We start from the raw sequence: 18,607 nt of genomic DNA on the forward strand, positions 1-18,607 counted from the left end.
ATGGATGACAAAATCTACTTTAAATACCAAATATAATCTTATGTCATGGAATTGCCAATAAAAAGCCCACTTTTATGAGGTTTTTAATAAAATTATGCAATTGACCTAAAAAACTCCAATTTTTCCCTTATAACTTGCGCTAGAAAACTCCAATTTGGACCCAAGTTAGCTTGAATCGAGCAAAATTTCAAGGTCTATTCACCTAAGGCAAAAAAAAGACCAAAAACCATTTACAACACAAAGCAAAACAAAGAAAAGATTCAAAAGTTTGCCAAGAATTGAGTGTTTGCAGCTAAAGAAGAAAAACTCTTACTAGCAAACAATTTGGGATTTAACTCGACGGAAAACCTTCAAAAGAACACATAGACAAGATTGCATAAAGAACAATTTGGAGATAATAAATTGTTTCCATGATGCCTCATCAATGCATTAAAACAAAGAGGATGTGTCTACGAATCTATGAGAAAATTCCATAAGGTTGTCTCAATTTTGTGATGTCAAAATTGAGGACAACAGTAGGTATGTGATTTGATTATTTATTTCTATTTGTGAATTCTTGTTGGAGTTCTGAATTGTTCACCATTTCGGAAGTGGGAGATCTTCCTTACTTGGCTATTTTTTATTTCGGTAGGATTCAACCCTCACCCTATTCTGTCGCAATTAATACTTTGCTCAGATCTGGCAAATCAGAGCACCATCTTGTATGTGAGTATTAATTGGAGGTTATCTGTGTTCAATATTTATTCATGTTTGGCATTTATTTGATGGATTTAGTGTTCTAATATTATTTGCATTTAAGTTTGTATTCTCTTTCCAATCTTTGTGCAACACCTCCCTCTGTACTCCACCCTCATCACACGCCACACACCACACACCTAGCAACAACACACTGTGTGAACACCAAACCACACACCGCACGCCTAACAACAACACACGGCATGAACACTACACCACACACCGCACACCGCATGCCACATGTCCCTCACCGCATGCCATAAGCCTAGCAACAACACACCGCACGCCTAGCAACACACACCGCACGAACACCACACTACACGTCGTACGTCCCTCACCGCATGTCACATGCCATTAAGCTCTCACCGCACACTCAATTTATATCACCACACCTAGCCTCTTGTCTTTTGTACAGTCCTCCCTTTCACCATACAATTACTTTATTTACACTATACTGACATGAAATTGAGATTTTAACTCAATTACTTCCTGTAAGGGGAGAAATATCCAGATTTCATTTAAAGAGGAACATTACAAGTAGTAAGTAGAATCATAGTTTTAAAAAAATGCAATATATCACTAATATTGCAAGCAAAATTGTCAGTCAATATAATCACTAAATAAATCGCCAACGATATTTTCAAAAAATCGCATTGCATTTTTGGAAATTTAATGTAAATTTGTCTAAGTGAGCCAAATTTCATCCCCAATGAATGACTTGGAAATTCAATGCATAGTAGTCAAATCTCCTCATATACACATTACTATTATGCTCCTTTATACACATCAACATCACTATATATATTTTTATAGAGCTATAAGTTGTAAATTTATATAAGTTATAAATTGACGATCGCGAGTTTATAGATAAGTTTATAATATACAAATTTTAATTTATTTGAACTGGTTTTAATTTATAATATTGTATAATATAGATTTATAGTACTGTATATTAATACTAAAGTAGCATAATATTGTATATTAATAAATTCATTATAGAGAGTTATAAACTAGTATAAATTAATAACATTATATCTAATAAATTATAATATTGTATATTTATTCTTAATGCTAATATGCATATGCATTGTTTATTAACAGCATTTATAAGTTTATAGTGTTTATAAATTATAAATTCATTATAGAGAACAATATTTTTTAATTTATAGTAGTCATAATTATTTATTAATATATATTTATAAAAATTATATATTTTCAAATGTTCAATAAAAGTGCCAACTTATTGCCCAATTTTTTTGTTGAGTTTTTGTAAATTCCAAGTTTTCCAAACAATTTGAGCTAGCCGAGATATTGCCAAAACCAAGTTTTTCAACTATGAGTAGAATGACCATTAAGGGAGTGTATTAAGTGATATTGTACTATTTATCTTATCATGGTTATTTAAGTTGTTCACTTAGTTTAGTTAGTAACTTTCTTTTCCTGTAAGCCAATTAGTTTAGTAATTTTATGTTGTCTTTACTTCTTCATCATATCTGTTATGGAAATAGCTTATTGTAATCACTTTATCAAGAGTAGTCACCTTGTTTGTTTAATACACAACAATAATCAATTATCATTTTGACATTCTTCACATTTTTAAAGAAAGAAGATAAAGGTCTTTCACTAAGCTTATTCACATCTGCTGTCAGTATTACTACCGTTCTCCACTCTATATTTAATGTATCAATAACCACCTGGACATACAAGCTCATGGAGAAAGGAATACCATTTTTATCAGGCTATGCAAGTCAATGATCAGGTTCAGCTACATTAGGTAGTTATACAACTACAATCTACAGAAGTTGTGAGTATAGGGACAGGTGCACGGTGCTTGTCCCTATACTCAAGTCTCTTGGTGCCTGAATGTAACACACTTCTCAAATAAAGTTTCTTTAAAAAGCCATCTTGTGATAGAAATCATAAAACACTCAATTTCACTTTTAAAATATAATCGCATGAAGCTTTCAACAGTTGAAAACAATAAACATCGTTAACTCTGAAAGCCTAAAGGATTTGAAATACTGACCATGATCCATTCTCTGTGGTATGGCCCAGAATTGTAAAAGTAGTTTAACATTCCAAAAAGTTGTAACAGAAGCACCATGATAGGACATGCATTTCCAGGGTGTTGAAGTAGGAGCTGTAGAAGGCACCAGATAAATATATAGACCACTCCAACAAAGTGAATGCAAATTCTTGTTCCTTCTTCAAGGTAATTTATACCAATACTGGAGCGTGACTGAGGCTTAACAATTGCATATGACTTCTGAATTTTATAATCTACTTCACTGCTGCAGTTTGGCAAGGATATGCTCCAAGGAAAAGCTAACACTGTTGTCAGTGCAGATAAACCAAGAGAAACATACACTAGACGGGCCATTAATGTTGGCCAATAATCTGATGACGGCAAGACTTGATCTTGGCGGCATACTATAAACATCAAAATTAAAAAACCAGAAACTAATATGTTTGCACCAACAAAAGTCTGAAAAAGCTTTCTTGGTTTAACTGCGAGGAAAAAAAGAAATCCCATCAGCATTGTTAAGAGAACTGAGGTTATTTGTAAGGACTTTGTGACACAGGGGCCAGTATAATCAAGCCACTTTGAGATATCTGGCAAATGTGTCCAGTTGACACCACCTTGGTGCCATGCTCTTAAAAGTCTTGCAGTAATGAGCACAAAAATGACAGTTGAAACCTGAAAAGAGTTGACATTTTGGGTATCCAATGATCTCCCAGCTTCACAATTCAATTTAGAAATAAAGTTGGGACTATCCAATTCCCTGCCTAGGCCTAAAGAGTGGGGTGGCCAAAAGACTTTGAATCTTTCTCTTGGAAAATAATTCCAAACCTGGCAAATTCTATGAATAAAAGTAACACACAAAGTTGATGATAGGAAATGCCATGTATATTGCTCTTCCTCCACCAAGGAGCTTGAACCCAAGCTAACGACATGTATGAAAATACCAAGAATAGTTATTATATTTCCAAAGTCTGTAATGTGATATGAACAATCAGACTTAGAGGGCAGGCACTCTGGTATTTCATGAAATATTTTGCACAGTTGGATAGAAATTCCAAGAAGCAAAAGGAGTGATCCAAGCATCAAGAAACCTCCAATTGCAAGTAAACGAAAAGGTTTCTGCATGCCACACAAAACATCAGTTTTAAGTTTTAAATGATAGCATTATTAAAATTTTGATTTTCAAACCATAGAAAATATATAAGGTAACAATCAGTACAATATATTCTGGAAATAACTTCAAACCTTAGTATTTGCTCTTGCTAAAAATTCAGAGGCGGTCCTTAAGAACTTCAGGTAAGCCTCCATTGCAATTTCAGGACCTCTAACTTTATTATTTTGAGATTCACTGCATGCAATCAGCAAGCTTGAGTTTGGAATCCAGCTAATCAATGCTAACCATTTAATGCTTTGAAGGTGTATATTCTAAATAACCATATACAGATTAAATTGCATTGCTCTAATAGAGAAAGTAGCAGCAACCCTGTAGAGTTTTGATGTTGCCTCCAAGCATCATGCAGAGAAACAGCTCTTTGGAATAAATAGCATAACTTTGCATCAGTTTGTTCAATGCCCATTTCTATTTCCAAATTTCCATCATGCATTTCATTATTGCATGTTGATATAAGACACTTTGAATTGCGAGTGCGTGCCTGCAGTAACCTCAGCAGCTGCCACGAATTTAATTCCATTGCTCGAAGTTTTTGGTCATCTGTAATCAAATGATAACAGAGATATAATGAAATATGCACACTATTTAATTATATTATAAATACAAAATAAAAGTGGATAAAAACAAGCATTAAAGTTGTATTTATTGAAATTGATTGGTAAATTATAAAAGCTGCCAGGACTATAAAGTATCAAAATTTCTAAATGGAAAAGTGGACTACATGTGTTGATAATGATAGTTTCGGTCAGATAAACATGGTCGATAAAAATCAATATAATGATCTTTGATTCTATACTTACTGTATACATGTTAAACCATATATCAACAAACTGATTATTTGAAAAGCAAATTATCATCCATGATAAACAATTATCATCACTATTATTATCCAAGTACAAATCTAATCGATCTGCATTTAATTGATATTGAAGATTGTAAATGGAAATTAAATTTATATCAGATTTGAATGATTTCTAATCCCTAAATTATTGTCTACAGACTCTGATCAGAATATGATAGTCTTGATATGTTGCGATTGTATGTGATATATATTCAATATTTATGAATACTGAATGTCAAGGTATAAGCATATATATAGATTGAAAGGCTATGTCTTGGGTGGATGTGTCTCCACAAATTGGAGACATGTCTTTCCAATAGCAGCGATTAGTTATGCAAATGAAACTGATTACCAATCAGTGTTTATTATCAGTTTGTGTTTGTTCAAACCTCTACACAAAAACACCAATCACCAAAGGAAAATTACCAGACTTCAATCTGATGTGTATGTGTGTGCGCGCAGGTGCGGGCGGGCGTGCATGGGTGTGTGTGTGTGTGCGCTTGAGTGTGTGTGCGTGGGCATGTGTGGGGGTGCGTGGGGGTGCGTGTGTGTGCGTGTGTGTGCGCGTGCGTGTGTGTGCGCGTGCATGTGCGTGCATGTGTGTGTGTGTGTGTCAACTGATCATATGATTATGGCTCAATCAATATAGGAACATGAAATGTCAGAAAAAATATGTATGAACAGATCGATGATATACTTGGACAAATAACAGATTTAGTGGATTATAATATAATGATCTGTATTCTAATATATATGTGTATGTAATAATATAGGCTAGGTATATTGGTATGTATGCATGTATGTTATGTGCAGATCAAGATAGTTTATATCATCACCCAATTTATCAGAATGAAGCTGTGTCTTCAACAAAGATCATGATCCCTGCTATTAATGAGTATCGACTTAATTGATATGAGACATTATCTATTGCCATCGATAATGATATCAATAATATATAGTCTGCATTGGTTAATAACTAATTACATTTGCCATATTACCAATAATAATCAGTTATCATTATTGTGTTTAAAGGCACCGATTACGAAACAGCATGCAGACATGTCAATGGAAAGACATGTCTCCACATACATGGAGACATGTCTATCCATTGACCTGTCTTCTCAAAGGAATATATATATTCAAATCAAATCAATCAAATGACAAGTACAGAAAACATGAAGTGCCAGTGATTTAGAGTTCAATCTCTCCTCCTTATACTCATAATTTTGTGACTCGAATTCAGATATAATTGAAGTATCATCCATATCAGAAGTATCCAAGTTTCTTGTGAAATATTATTGACTCATTAGTTTGCCAGCAACCAGCGAAGAATTATTAATAGTAATAACATTATTCTAGAGATAATAAAATTAAACATTATCTATATTCCAAATTAACATAAATCCAATCTACTTTAACAACTTGAACTTCAAACCCTTCGTCTGAAGGCACAACCAATTTTGAGTTAATTGCATCTATCATTTTCTAAGATGTGCTCAATAACTAAAAACAAAAATTTGTCATACAGAAGAAAACAAATATTCAATAATTACAGAAATGTATTAATCTTAACGGTGTAACTGCAGCATCATTACAAATTAATATATAATAATCTCTAGACAAAAGAATATGGCCAAACTGTTATCATTCAGGATGTAGTCTAAAGGGAAAATAGAATACTAAAACAAGATGAACAATCTAAAACCCAAAGAGCAAGTCCCTATGCATGAATGCTGTAGTCTTGCCAAAATGACAGAATGTTAAAAGGGCAAGGATTTGATTCTGGGATTCACAAATTCTTTGGAGGTCAAAAGAGCTGGTTGACTTGTTATATTAATATAATTTTAATGTATATCCCTGATTTTATTTCTTTAAAAGTGTTTGCCCATCTGCTTGCTGATTATCTTAATTGTTTTAAGATTTCATTCATGTTCTTAGTGCAATGGTTTTTAAAAACAATCGACTTATAGGATATTAAAAGGACAGCTGCATAGAATCACCAAGATATCTATTAACTAATCTAATCAAATTATGTAACAACAAAACAGATATTAATGATAATTATTGTAGTTCTGTAGAACGCAACTTGACTGTGATTTAAACAGCAACACCATCGAATGGTTGAAGTCTGATTTTCATCCTTCAAAGTTTCAAACATTAGTGTATGGAGTTCATTTTGAGCTTCTTCCAGAAACATATTAAAACCATTCACTAGAAGACTTGTAAGAGCAGATTTTAATGACTTCAAATGCCTCCTTAAATCTGAAAAATCCTTCTAAACCCTGCTACAGAATCCTGGACATACCAATGGAGCAAGGGCGATTCATATGAGAAATTACCATCACTTGCAGCCTTCAACACAGAGAAATTACCTTGATTTTGCACTTTCCATTACCAAAAGCTAGGCGCTTCTTTATAGGTGATCTTGTGCTAGAAAATTAATACCAAAACAAAACCCTCGTGATACATGCAAACTCATCACCTAGCTGCAGATAAAATTCACTCCAAGATATATGAGCACAAATTCAGTTCTCTATGCCTCTGAAAATGGTATGGCCAGCCTAAGAATATGACTAAATCATGCCAAACTCAAACAGCACTCTAAAAATAGAACTAAACAAACCAAAAACATAAATTCTAAATCAGAAATGTTCATTGAACTTTATTGTCAGCAATTCTTGTCCCCGAACTGGCAATACAAAAACGTAAGGTTGACCTCGTAAAATAAGAAACCTTATGCAATAAGGTGGAATCAATCATTTATCATCACTGGGAAAAGATGACTACCCCATTACACCTCCTTGTACATGCCCTATCTCTTAGGTACTATAGCAAGAAAATACTTTCTATGTCAAGAAGATTAGGACCATGTAGAGATGAAGATGTTGCTAATGGTTACAAGAAAGCATTTACTAGACTCTTCCAAGATGAAGAAGTAGAGAAAGAAATTTGGAAAGAATTTGGCATGTTTGCCTCAAGGAAAAGTCACACTCCAACAACTATTAATGACCAATATATACAGAAGCTATCACAAGGTGGTATGTGTTGGAAATGTAATGACAAGTAGGTGACAAAGGAGGGGAAGGAATAAGGAACCACTTTAACTTTTCACTTTGAATATTTCTGCTTTACTTTATTAGATTATCTAATCTACTGTCATACATGAACATAAAGCAATAAAGAAATCAACACCATAACACTTTGACATAATATTTGGTAACCAGAAACCCTCTAAGGAGAAAGTAAAACTGGGGTGAGAATGACACCCTCAATGCTTCACTATTGTAGTAATAAAGTTGGCATGTTAGGGCTTACAATTGATCACTTCTCGTGATCTACATGCTTAAGAGTAAGGATTGTTAGGTACAATACAAAGAAGTATGTACTTGGTTAGGAGAATCGAAAAAGGACTATTAGGTCCACCTGGTTAGAGGATTTGACTGATACACCTGCTAGGATGAATTAGTAGAATGATCTCTGCTTTGCAACTCGGTTTGCTAATATAGATCCTTTGAATAATATGATCACCTTACTGTCATAGATGAATCTCTACTTATCTATTGTACTGTTCAGTAGCGTGCTAATCAAACTGCTCTTGCATATCCCATATTCATTTATCTCTTCTTAATGATGCACATGCACATGGATAGAACACAATATCTTCCATATATATCCATCTAGACAATATCTTGTCCTAAGTCGACTTGAAGTCTTTACAATAATCCCAATAATAATTGCCAAGTCGGCTAAATGCTGATACTCGGGTCCAACTGTCCACTCGAGTAACACTGGATGGTCGGTTCATACTGAGAACTCAGTGAAAACTGTGAGCTCGGTTCCAACTGCTTTGTCTTCTCGGTTATCACTGTTGGAACTAGGATACTCGATTGCTCAGGCTACTCTAATACTTATTGCCTAAAGGAAAGCTCAGTTGTAGTACTAACCGACCTTCCTGGATGACTAAGTGTTTTGGCACTAATTGACAATATGTCCTGTCATTGGGTCGACAATCTCCCCTGTTGGCATTAGTGACAAAAACAATTGTCATGTGCAATTCTATCTTCAAAAATGTTTTCAGTCAAACTCCTCCTTTCCATATGCTTGGATCTGCAACTCAATTTGAGCTGAAATTTTGTGGCTTGGTCACAACTAAATAAATTTTGGATTTTCAAAATTGTTTTTGTTTATTTATACATTTGATCATCTGCTTCATTTACATTTTCCTTTATACATATTTTCCCCTTGTTTACATATTACATTTTCCCCCTTGTCTTTGTTACAAATGCCATAACATATCTTTACAAGGTAATACCAAATGAGTGAGGAAATCATGATGCACTTTCAAAATTAAAGACATGGTTTTATTCCAATTTTCTTGCAATGCCTTCAAAATGTGCAGTTCAATCTGAAGTTCAGCTGATAACTCCATCATAAGATTTGCTACTGAGAAGTTTGTGTCATGAACTAGTGTCTTTACACACAAGTTCTTGCAATACCTTCAAAATGTGCAGTTCAATATGAAGTTCAGCTGATAACTCCATGAGATTTGCAACTAAGAAGTCTGTGTCATGAACTAGTGTCTTTGCATGTGCAAGATGTACTTGCATCACATCCATGTGAGGAAGTATCATACTTTGAATGTCTAATATTGTATCCCTAATTCTGGCTTCCTCCCTCAATAATTTTACTTGCAAATCTATCAAAAATCTGACTTTTGCAAAATGATTGGAGTTGGAACTCAAGTCAAGTGCTAAGTGACTAGCACTGTTCTTCAAGTCTTCATCAATCTTTGTCAGTTTATCCTTTATTTCCTTGGTGAAAATTGAAGTATCACATAGTTTTGTAAATAAGGAAACAACATTATTTACAACTCCTTTTAGAGTACCAATGAGAGTGCACAATTCCACTTGATCAAGAGCAATCTTCTTTGCTACATTCTCCAAAACTTTATTTTCAAATTTTCTTTCTGCCCTTTGCAAAAGTTGATCCTGGCTATCTGTATCTTTATTGAATTTATGTACAATATCAACTCATTGCTCAATAAGGGGGGCCTTATTATTTAACTCAATTGCATTATGTCCAAAAATATGTCCTTGATGGCTTCAAGAACCTTTCCTCTGTCCCTTTCTGCTTTCAATTTTCTATGTTGTGCTCTTTTCCTCCATAGTTCACTCAGAATTTCCATCTGGTCAGTAGTGAGATTGAATTGATCCCAATTTGGAATCACAATCTCAGTATCAAGGTAAATCTCATTAAAGATCTTTTCCTTCTTTTTTCATTTGGTACTTGGAGAAACTATGATTTCTTTGCCTTTATCTTCATCCTTCTTCTCCACTCGATTGACTCTTGGATTCTTCTTTACTTTCTTTATCAACCTTGTCCTCAACCTTATCTGATTTCAGCTCGGTTAAGCCTTGCCCAAAAGTAGTCAAAGATTATTGCTCGGTTACTACTTGGGTGCATGCAGGACTTTGTTTCTCCTTCTCTTTCTTCTCTACACTTGATGAAACAATGACTTGACTTGGAGAAGTGGGTAGAGAGGCTATTATTGTTGCTACTACTATCATCTTATAATCATATTCTTCAATAGTTTGTACATCTGGAGTTTCATCTTTTTCTACCTTATTCTCTTCCTCAAAAATGGTTTCCCACAACTTTGTTGTGGACTAAACAACCTCTTCAATATTATTGGGCAAAATTTGAAATGCCTTAAATCTAGGAGTTTGCCTGTTTTTATGCTTTATCATTGCCTCCTTGATTTCTTTTTTGTGAAGTTAGGCATGATGCTCTTCAAAGTTTGCTCTCTGATGTCCCTCTCTGTCTTCACAACGTTGGCCCATCTTTGTGTAACTACCTTGCGTAAGACGTCAGGTGCTTGGCTCGTTAGCTTATTTGGATCATACTTCCATTTGGCCATCTTTTCCACAAAAGCATCTTCTATTTTCTGTTGCTCCTCTTTGCCTCTGGATTCATATTTGATGTACTTGAATCTTGCCATGCCACTTCATTCTCTCAATCTCTTCAATTACTGCTCAAAGGTTAGTGGGGGCTTCTTCAGTTGAATGATAGGAGTTTTTTCCTCTTCTTCATCATCATCCTGAAACTTCAATTTTCTTTTTGACTTTCTTGCTGTAGTGATCACAAGGGTAGTTACTTTCTTAGGTGTAGCTTTCTTTGGTGTAGTTATGATCACTTTCCCATTTTTCTTTGAAGATTCTTCTTCCCCTTCTTCTTCCTGTTCTTCCCCTTCTTCTTCCTCATCCTCTCCATTTTCCTCATTGAGCATAAGAGGGTCATCTTTCTTTTCCGATTTCTTCTTGATGGTTTCCATTCTCTTCTTCCCTCTCTTCAAAACTTGAGGAATCTCTATTTCTAGAGATATCGTAGTTTTGGCTTCTTCATATGTACCAAAATATGTTACTTTGGGTTCAACTAGCTCATTCAGAAGAGCCTCAATGATATCCTTAGTATCATCAATTTTTACCTCATACCCCAAGGGTTTTACCCATTCAGTCCTAGGCATGACTGCTTAAATGTGAGTATTGTCCAAAACAACTAAGAAACAGATGCCTTGTGCATATTGCTCAACCAATTGTTGAGGAATTCTATACGTATTCTGCATCTTTCCCTTGAAATTCACAAAATATGCATCCATTAAACTATCAAAATTTTCTCCCATGTCATTTATGAACTCATTTATCTAGTGTATCACTGGTCTATCCTTACTCCAAACCACATTTCCCTAAGAAGGAAAGAGATTTTGCACATAGAAAAATAAACATATCAGAAGAGAGCCAAGCTTACATGCATTGTTCTTTGAAGCTCAAATGCTCTCCATGTTTTTGCTCAACTGGATGAGTTGCAGCTCGACAAGGTCAAAAGACAAATTATTCTTCACTTCTTTGAATGCCAAATCAATTGCCTCACAAGGAACATTGTTTGGCCTACTTGAACTGTATATCTTGTGGGCTATCACATCGATACCAAATTTAATCTCCATGTCAGTGACATTGTTCAACTTCATGCCCTTGTCGCCCCATTCAGCTAGGGTTTTCTATGTTAATTTTGCTCAAGATAGGGTTTTGGTTGCCTTATGTTTTTCAAGCATGGGGTACCCAATGACTCAATGGATCATCTTCGTGGTTATCTTTACTGGTTTATCTTTACTGGTTGTTCCACCCAGAAAGACATGTCGTGAACCCTGCTCAAAACATATCTCATCCATTTCACCAAGAAATTCCTTGGCATGTGTAATGCATGTGTTAAGCCCTTGGCTTCCAAGTGCTTGTGCTCAAATTTGAGAACTCCATTTGCATAATGCATCATATGCCTGATTCAGCTCGAAAGTACCCAATTCCTGAATTGGGCAATGATAAAATGACCTAATATCATGGATCAATAGTACCTTTGGAGGTGGTTGAGTGAGCTCCCATGAGGTCTCTCTCCTCAACAATAGTAGGATATAGCTTGAACTTTGGTGCCTCACGGACCATATTCTTCAACAACATCTCGGAATCCTTCTTCACCTTTGCACTGGAGTTGGATGCCAGTTTTGCTTAGTAAATGAAGAATAACCTTTCTGAAATAAATTTCTGTGAATTTTCTCCAATGCAACAATTCACTCTTGATCGCTCAGGGGCTCGAAATCGCTCTGCACAGTCTGAACTCTGAATGTAAGGTAAAAGAATAAACCCTTGATTTCGCCTTTTATGAAAAAAAACAAATTTTAAGGCCTCATAAATGCTTTGTACTTGGTAGGTAAGAACACTCGGCAAAGACTTAAGTTCAGCAAAAACTAATCATTCAGTAGCTCAATTAGAACTGGTTTCTAACCCGACTTCGCTCAGTTAAGTCTTGCAACTCAGTAATAATAGAGATTCGACTCGACTAAACCATAGTTACCTTCACTTGTCTTAGTGCATCTGAATATGCAGATTTGGACTTTCTTCCTTGCTTATCTAGAACTGATGTAGGATCTTCCTTATATTCTCAGTCTAGCCACCTCCTTGATTGCTTACTGAGGGGTATTTGTTTCACCCAACTCATTACTTTGGGTGACAACAGCTTCATTGACATCCTCTGTATTTTCATCTAATTTTCTTATGCATACTTGATTCATTTGAGTCTTGATCTCATCAACCTTTGTTTTACCTTTATTATCTTTACCAGAATTTGTTGAATCTCTCAGTTCATACAGTTTCTTGCCAAATGACCAAGCTGATTGCATACATAGCATCTCTTAGTAGAATCTCTTTTTTAGAAATGATTCTTTATACAATTTGCTCCAATGTGATCATATTCTCCACATAGATGGCATCTTCCCCATGTGTTGTAATCCCAACCAATAAATGCTCTTTGTCTTGTATTGTTTGGATTCCTCTGATTTGATCTACATTCAGAAGATTTGTGACTACAATAATCTCTGCTGGATTTGGATTAAATTATTGAATTTGGGCTAACAAGGATTCCGTCAAACAGTTGTCATGTATACAAATCCTCAAGAAAAATTATTATTGTAACCTCATTAAAACTATTGCCTCGGAAAATACTGCTATGAAATGGTTATGCCAACCAAAATGCCAGAATTCCTAGCAAGTCAGAATTAGAAGTTTAACTCAGAATTTAATGATCACACCTTATATTCATGACAGTAAATATATGACATTTAAGCTACATGTTGAATATTTAATGGCAGTCTTTATAGTATTAACAAATCTGCAATATAAATGATGCGAAATGGGTGTAAGATGGACAGACTCTGAAATAATGGTAGATGCCACTATAAAAGCCTAAGTTTGCAGTTACTCCCAATACGTCACCATTTCCAGGCATCAAACGATATGCCGCCTACTACTAGATTCCACTCTGCTACCCATGCTGATTTAAGGGGTTGACTCTACCTCTGGAACGTAATAAAACCAATGCCACTACCAACTGCAAGTGCCATGAAACATTAAGACACTCACCTGTGATCACCCTCAACAGTGTTCTTAGTTCAAACTATCACAATGTACACTGTTCTGAAGATCCTGTGCTGCTATGACTGCCCTGTCAACCACACACTTAAACCGACTCTGGAAGCGATGGGATTCAAGTGCAAGTTATTCATTGCTGAGGTCTGTCACACTGGTTTTCTGAGTTACGCTATCTTGTGAACTCCTCTAAATAGGAAGCATGCTATCACTGTTCAAAACTAAGAGGCTGAATATTTACTTACATAAAACCTTATCAGAATCTTCAGCCTAGGAATACCTGCCTCCTTGAGTGCCATCTAGTCTTCTAAATGGTATTCTCTAGCAACTAACACCACCGAGCAGATTCTCTTTCTATGATTTAGTAATCCCAACTTCTTGCCCAACCTCCAAATACCAAATCGAACTCCAATCTGTTAATGAACTATGAGGTACTAGGTTTGTGTCTAGTCTCACACTTTTCCTCAAGGGTTTTCATCCTTCAAAAAATCCAATCACCTCTAAGCAACCTTTTAGGATTTGTAGAAATAACATATATTCGTTCTTTTAATCCCTATGTAGCTCCACGCTTTTATAACCTCGATATGAGGGAAGACACAAACAACTAGGCAATGTGGGATTAAAAGCCATTTTCGTCTTTTAGTCACTTAAGTGACTTTATAACTTTATAACATTAAAATATTTAAATAAATCACTTAAGTCACTTAAACTTTAATATTTCTCGAAATACTTGTTTGATTGCCATGCCGTCTGGAATAGGAATCTCTCCTCATAATTCCCCATGTGACCAAATACACTTTCTAAAAATAGAAAGGGTCCATCTCAATTACCCCTGACTTACTATACATAGTATGGCAAATGGCATCCAAATGACATCGAACGAAGGCCAAATACATAAATCGCTAAATGTTGGAGATGAAACAATCCTCAAAAGACCCTCTAACCATCCTCATTAGCCTACGAGGATCTAATATTAGGCTAATCCCAGAAATATTGATGCTGGCAACCAATGGGGACATTACAGTGACCATGTTTGTGATATGTGAAACAGTTTCCTTCAAATCTTGGTCTGGTTATGCATTCATTTTCCTTGTGTCCATACTTACTGCATTGGAAGCAATTTCCATTGAACTTGGGTTTTGATGCGTTACTCCAGCAATTGTTTGATGTATGTCCTAATTTTCCACAGTTGTTGCATGTAGGCATTTTATTCTTTTGAGCCCCTTGCTTTGATGATTCTCCTTGTTTAGTGCATCCTAATCTAGTAGTGCCTTAGTTTCTTGTTAGTTCAGATAATTTATTCAAGCTTTCTTGAGAGCTCAACATTCTTTCATTGAGTTCCTTTTGTGCTTTTAAATCATTCTTGAGACTTTCATTTTTTGTTCTCAGATTGGTGATTTCATGATTTGCGTTATCTAGCTGATTTGCCAGGTCTTCAAGATGTTGAGATAGTTGCTGGATTTCATTGGTCTTTTCTTCTAATCTTATTGCTAGTGATATTTTATCTATATCTGTCATTTCTTTGTCATCCACTACTTTGTTCTTTTATTCTATGACTTCACATAGCCTAACCGAGTGACTTTCTTGTTCCCTTTTCAATTTTCTTACTTCTTGTAGAGTAGCATTCCTTACTAGTACATCTTCTATGGCTGCATTTGCTTCTTCTGAGCTTCTTTCTCTATAAAGGTCTTCTATTCTTTCTTCTATGTATAGATTGTCATTCATTTGTACTACCAATTCTTTTCTTCTCCTCAGAGAGTGACTTGGTTGCTCCTTGAGTTTCTTGACTTGTTTCACAACCATATGTAGATCCAATTTTTCGTTGTCAATGGCTTTCTCTAAATTGTACACTTCCATATCCTCAAATCTTTTGCCTCAAGTTGTTAAGCTTCTGATATAAGACCCTTGCTCTGATACCAATTGTTGGAAATGTAATGGACAAATAGGTGACTAAGAGGAGGTGGTGAATCAGGAACCACTTAAACTTTTCACTTTGAATATTATGCTTTACTTTATTAGACTATCTAATCTACTGTCATACATGAACATAAAGCAATAAAGAAATCAACACCATAACACTTTGAAACTGGGGTGGGGATGATAGCCACAATAATTCACTGCTGCAGTAATGAAGTTGGCCTGTTAGGGCTTACAATTGATCACTTTTGGTGATCTACTCGGTTAAGAGTAAGAACAATTGTTAGGTCCACCTCATGAAAGGATTTTACAATACTATGAAGTATGTACTTAGTTGGGAGATTCGGCAAAGGACTGTTAGGTCCACCTTGTGAAAGGATTTTACAATACAATGAAGTATGTACTCGGTTAGGAGATTCGGCAAAGGACTATTAGGTCCACCTGGTTAGAGGATTTGAATGATATGCCTATTAGAATGAATCAGCATATCAATAGAATGATCTCTTCTTTGCAACTCAGTTTGCTGATATAGATCCTTTGAATAATATAATCACCTTATTGCAAGAGATGAATCTCTGCTTATCCTTTGTACTAGGTAGCCTGCTAATCAAACTGCTCTTCCATATCCCATATTCGCTTATCTCTTCTTAATGATGCACACATACATGGATAGAACACAATATCTTTCATATATATCCATCTAAACAATATCTTGTCCTATGTTGGCTTGATGTCTTTACAATAATCCCAATACTAATTACCAAGTCGGCTAAAAGCTGATACTCGGGTCCAACTGTCCACTTGAGTAACACTGGATGCTCGGTTCATACTGAGAACTTGGCAAATACTATGAGCTTGGTTCACACTACTCTGTTTGCTCGGTTATCACTGTTGGAACTGGGAAACTCGGTTGCCCGGACTACACTGATACTTGCTGCCTGAAGGAAAGCTCGGTTGAAATACTACCCGACCTTCCTAGAAGACTAAGTGTTTTGGCAATAATTGAGAATGTCTTACTATAGGGTCACCTATATGTTCATGCTCAAAAATTTGGGTACCTCCAAATGTTAAAATCAAGATCATCTCACAAGTTAAAATCAAGATTCTTTAATTTACTTTGCATTTTTATTTTTTATTTTGTGAAAACTCTTCAAGTTGCAAGGTCTTCTGCCGCTACATGAAATTGAAGCGCATACTCCTTTATCTAGTTAGTCAAGCATAGTGATTGGATTCAATAAAAATTGAGGATCTTACTAGACTCACAACAATTTGTGATGATGATGACATCCCTGCATATAGGGCATCTATTGCGAGTGGAACCGCTTTGCGTTCAAATAATCTGCATTTGGCATTGGTTAATGATGAAATATCATACTTTCAAATGATTTAATTCTGTATATTCCTTTAGTTTCTTTGTAAATATATAAATTTTATATATATATATATATATATATATATATATATATATATATATATATATATATATATATATATATATATATATATATATACAAACACATGCACGCACGTACCCAAACACATCGGAAACCCTCAAAACAAAATTCACATATCTGCATACCAGATTTTAGTACCTGCATCCCAATTTTAACCGTCAACTTAGGTAATAAACAAGCAATTATGAGATAATACAGTAATAACTGAAAAGGTATCATTAAGCAATGAAGATAATCAAGGAGACAAGACCCATCCCATTCTCATGTCTACCCATTCCCTGTGTTGGTGTATGAAGACATTCAAACTGTCTTTCCAAACCATCAAATACATATTACTTCTCTTTTCTTATCAGCTTGGATATGCTCTGTTTAGAGCCAACAGCCTAACCGGCTTACTGGTGCAAATGTGAACAACATATATCAGAGACAGCATCCAAGGGATTGCATAGTTCAAATTAAATATCAGAGAAAACATGCATTGAAGTCCAAGCATTCGTCAATAACCACACAACACTATAGCTTCTAAGGAATTACTTTCCACTACTTATTATCATCGATATATCAGATATCACAGCATTGCTATAAGCAATAAATATCAATTGCATACTTCCATTGTAAATCAGAGAGAGCATAATTGATCTATAACTGCGAGAGAGTTCATCTTTCACATTGGATATATTCATTGCATATCAGACATTACAATTGCGATACAAAACGAATTGTAAGCATCATAATAGTATATCAGACATTACACTTATCAGAAAACTATCATTGTGCATATATTTTCCATTGAAAATATATCAAATGTCACGTCAATAATCAATGATCATTTATATTTCATCACTTGCTTGATTCATATTCATAATTCACACGACATAGTAAGAAGGGGAGATTGGAGTAATAGTCCCAGCATTTCTTCTTCAAAAGGGGACATGACTCACCTTCAAAACCTGCTATAGATCACCTCGAAAATCTGCTGTTAGATCTACTCCAAAACTGCCCTCAGATTGTCTCTTATTAAGAAGATATTATGTTAATCACATTCTTCATTCACCACAAAATTAACTTCTTTTAAACCACACAGCACCTCTTCACCTATGAGGGATGACTCTTCCAAGGAGGTTAGCCATATCTTAGAATAAAATTATTTTAATTTAATTTCCACCCTAGGCAAATACATAGGCAAGGTTGGTCCAGTAACATATAAATTCAATTTATTCTAATTTCCTCAAGGCAGCAGCAACACTAGAGGTTTGGCAATATAAAAGTGATAAATATTTTCCCATTAAATCAGTGCTGTCACAATAGGATCACCCCATAGAATTATTTAATTTCCCATTGTAATGATGGTACTCAACGGCATATGGAATAAACCGTCTGGTATTCAACAGAAAATAATCAGGTCCGAGATTTGACGTACAACAGTGGCAATTGATTTGGATTTCATTATCCAAGTTCTACACAAAACTCACAAAATACAACAAAAGTGCTACA

The 18,607-nt window shown here is 35.1% G+C and overlaps 1 protein-coding gene across 7 annotated transcripts in view; it reads right to left on the minus strand.

Moving 5' to 3' along the window:
- The window catches only part of LOC149570154 (Alkaline-phosphatase-like family protein), a 214,286-nt gene that overhangs the window by 36,029 nt on the left and 159,650 nt on the right, over positions 1-18,607 (minus strand). For 6 of the 7 annotated variants that reach the window (XR_016362892.1, XM_089822808.1, XM_089822807.1 and 3 more), the window contains 3 exons: positions 4,241-4,469; positions 4,004-4,106; positions 2,762-3,877 (listed from right to left, as the gene is read on the minus strand). Coding sequence is in view for 6 of the 7 variants with exons in the window: in XM_089822808.1 (XP_089678934.1) it covers positions 2,762-3,877; positions 4,004-4,106; positions 4,241-4,469 (1,448 nt within the window). In the remaining variant the exon portion in view is untranslated. The remainder of the gene's footprint in view (positions 1-2,761; positions 3,878-4,003; positions 4,107-4,240; positions 4,470-18,607) is intronic. The other variant, XM_089822812.1, reaches the window with a different exon arrangement.

Source organism: Cupressus sempervirens, chromosome 3 (genome assembly GCF_028749045.1).
Source record: "Cupressus sempervirens isolate cs-2001-9-10 chromosome 3, ASM2874904v1, whole genome shotgun sequence".
Taxonomy (NCBI): Eukaryota; Viridiplantae; Streptophyta; class Pinopsida; order Cupressales; family Cupressaceae; genus Cupressus; species Cupressus sempervirens.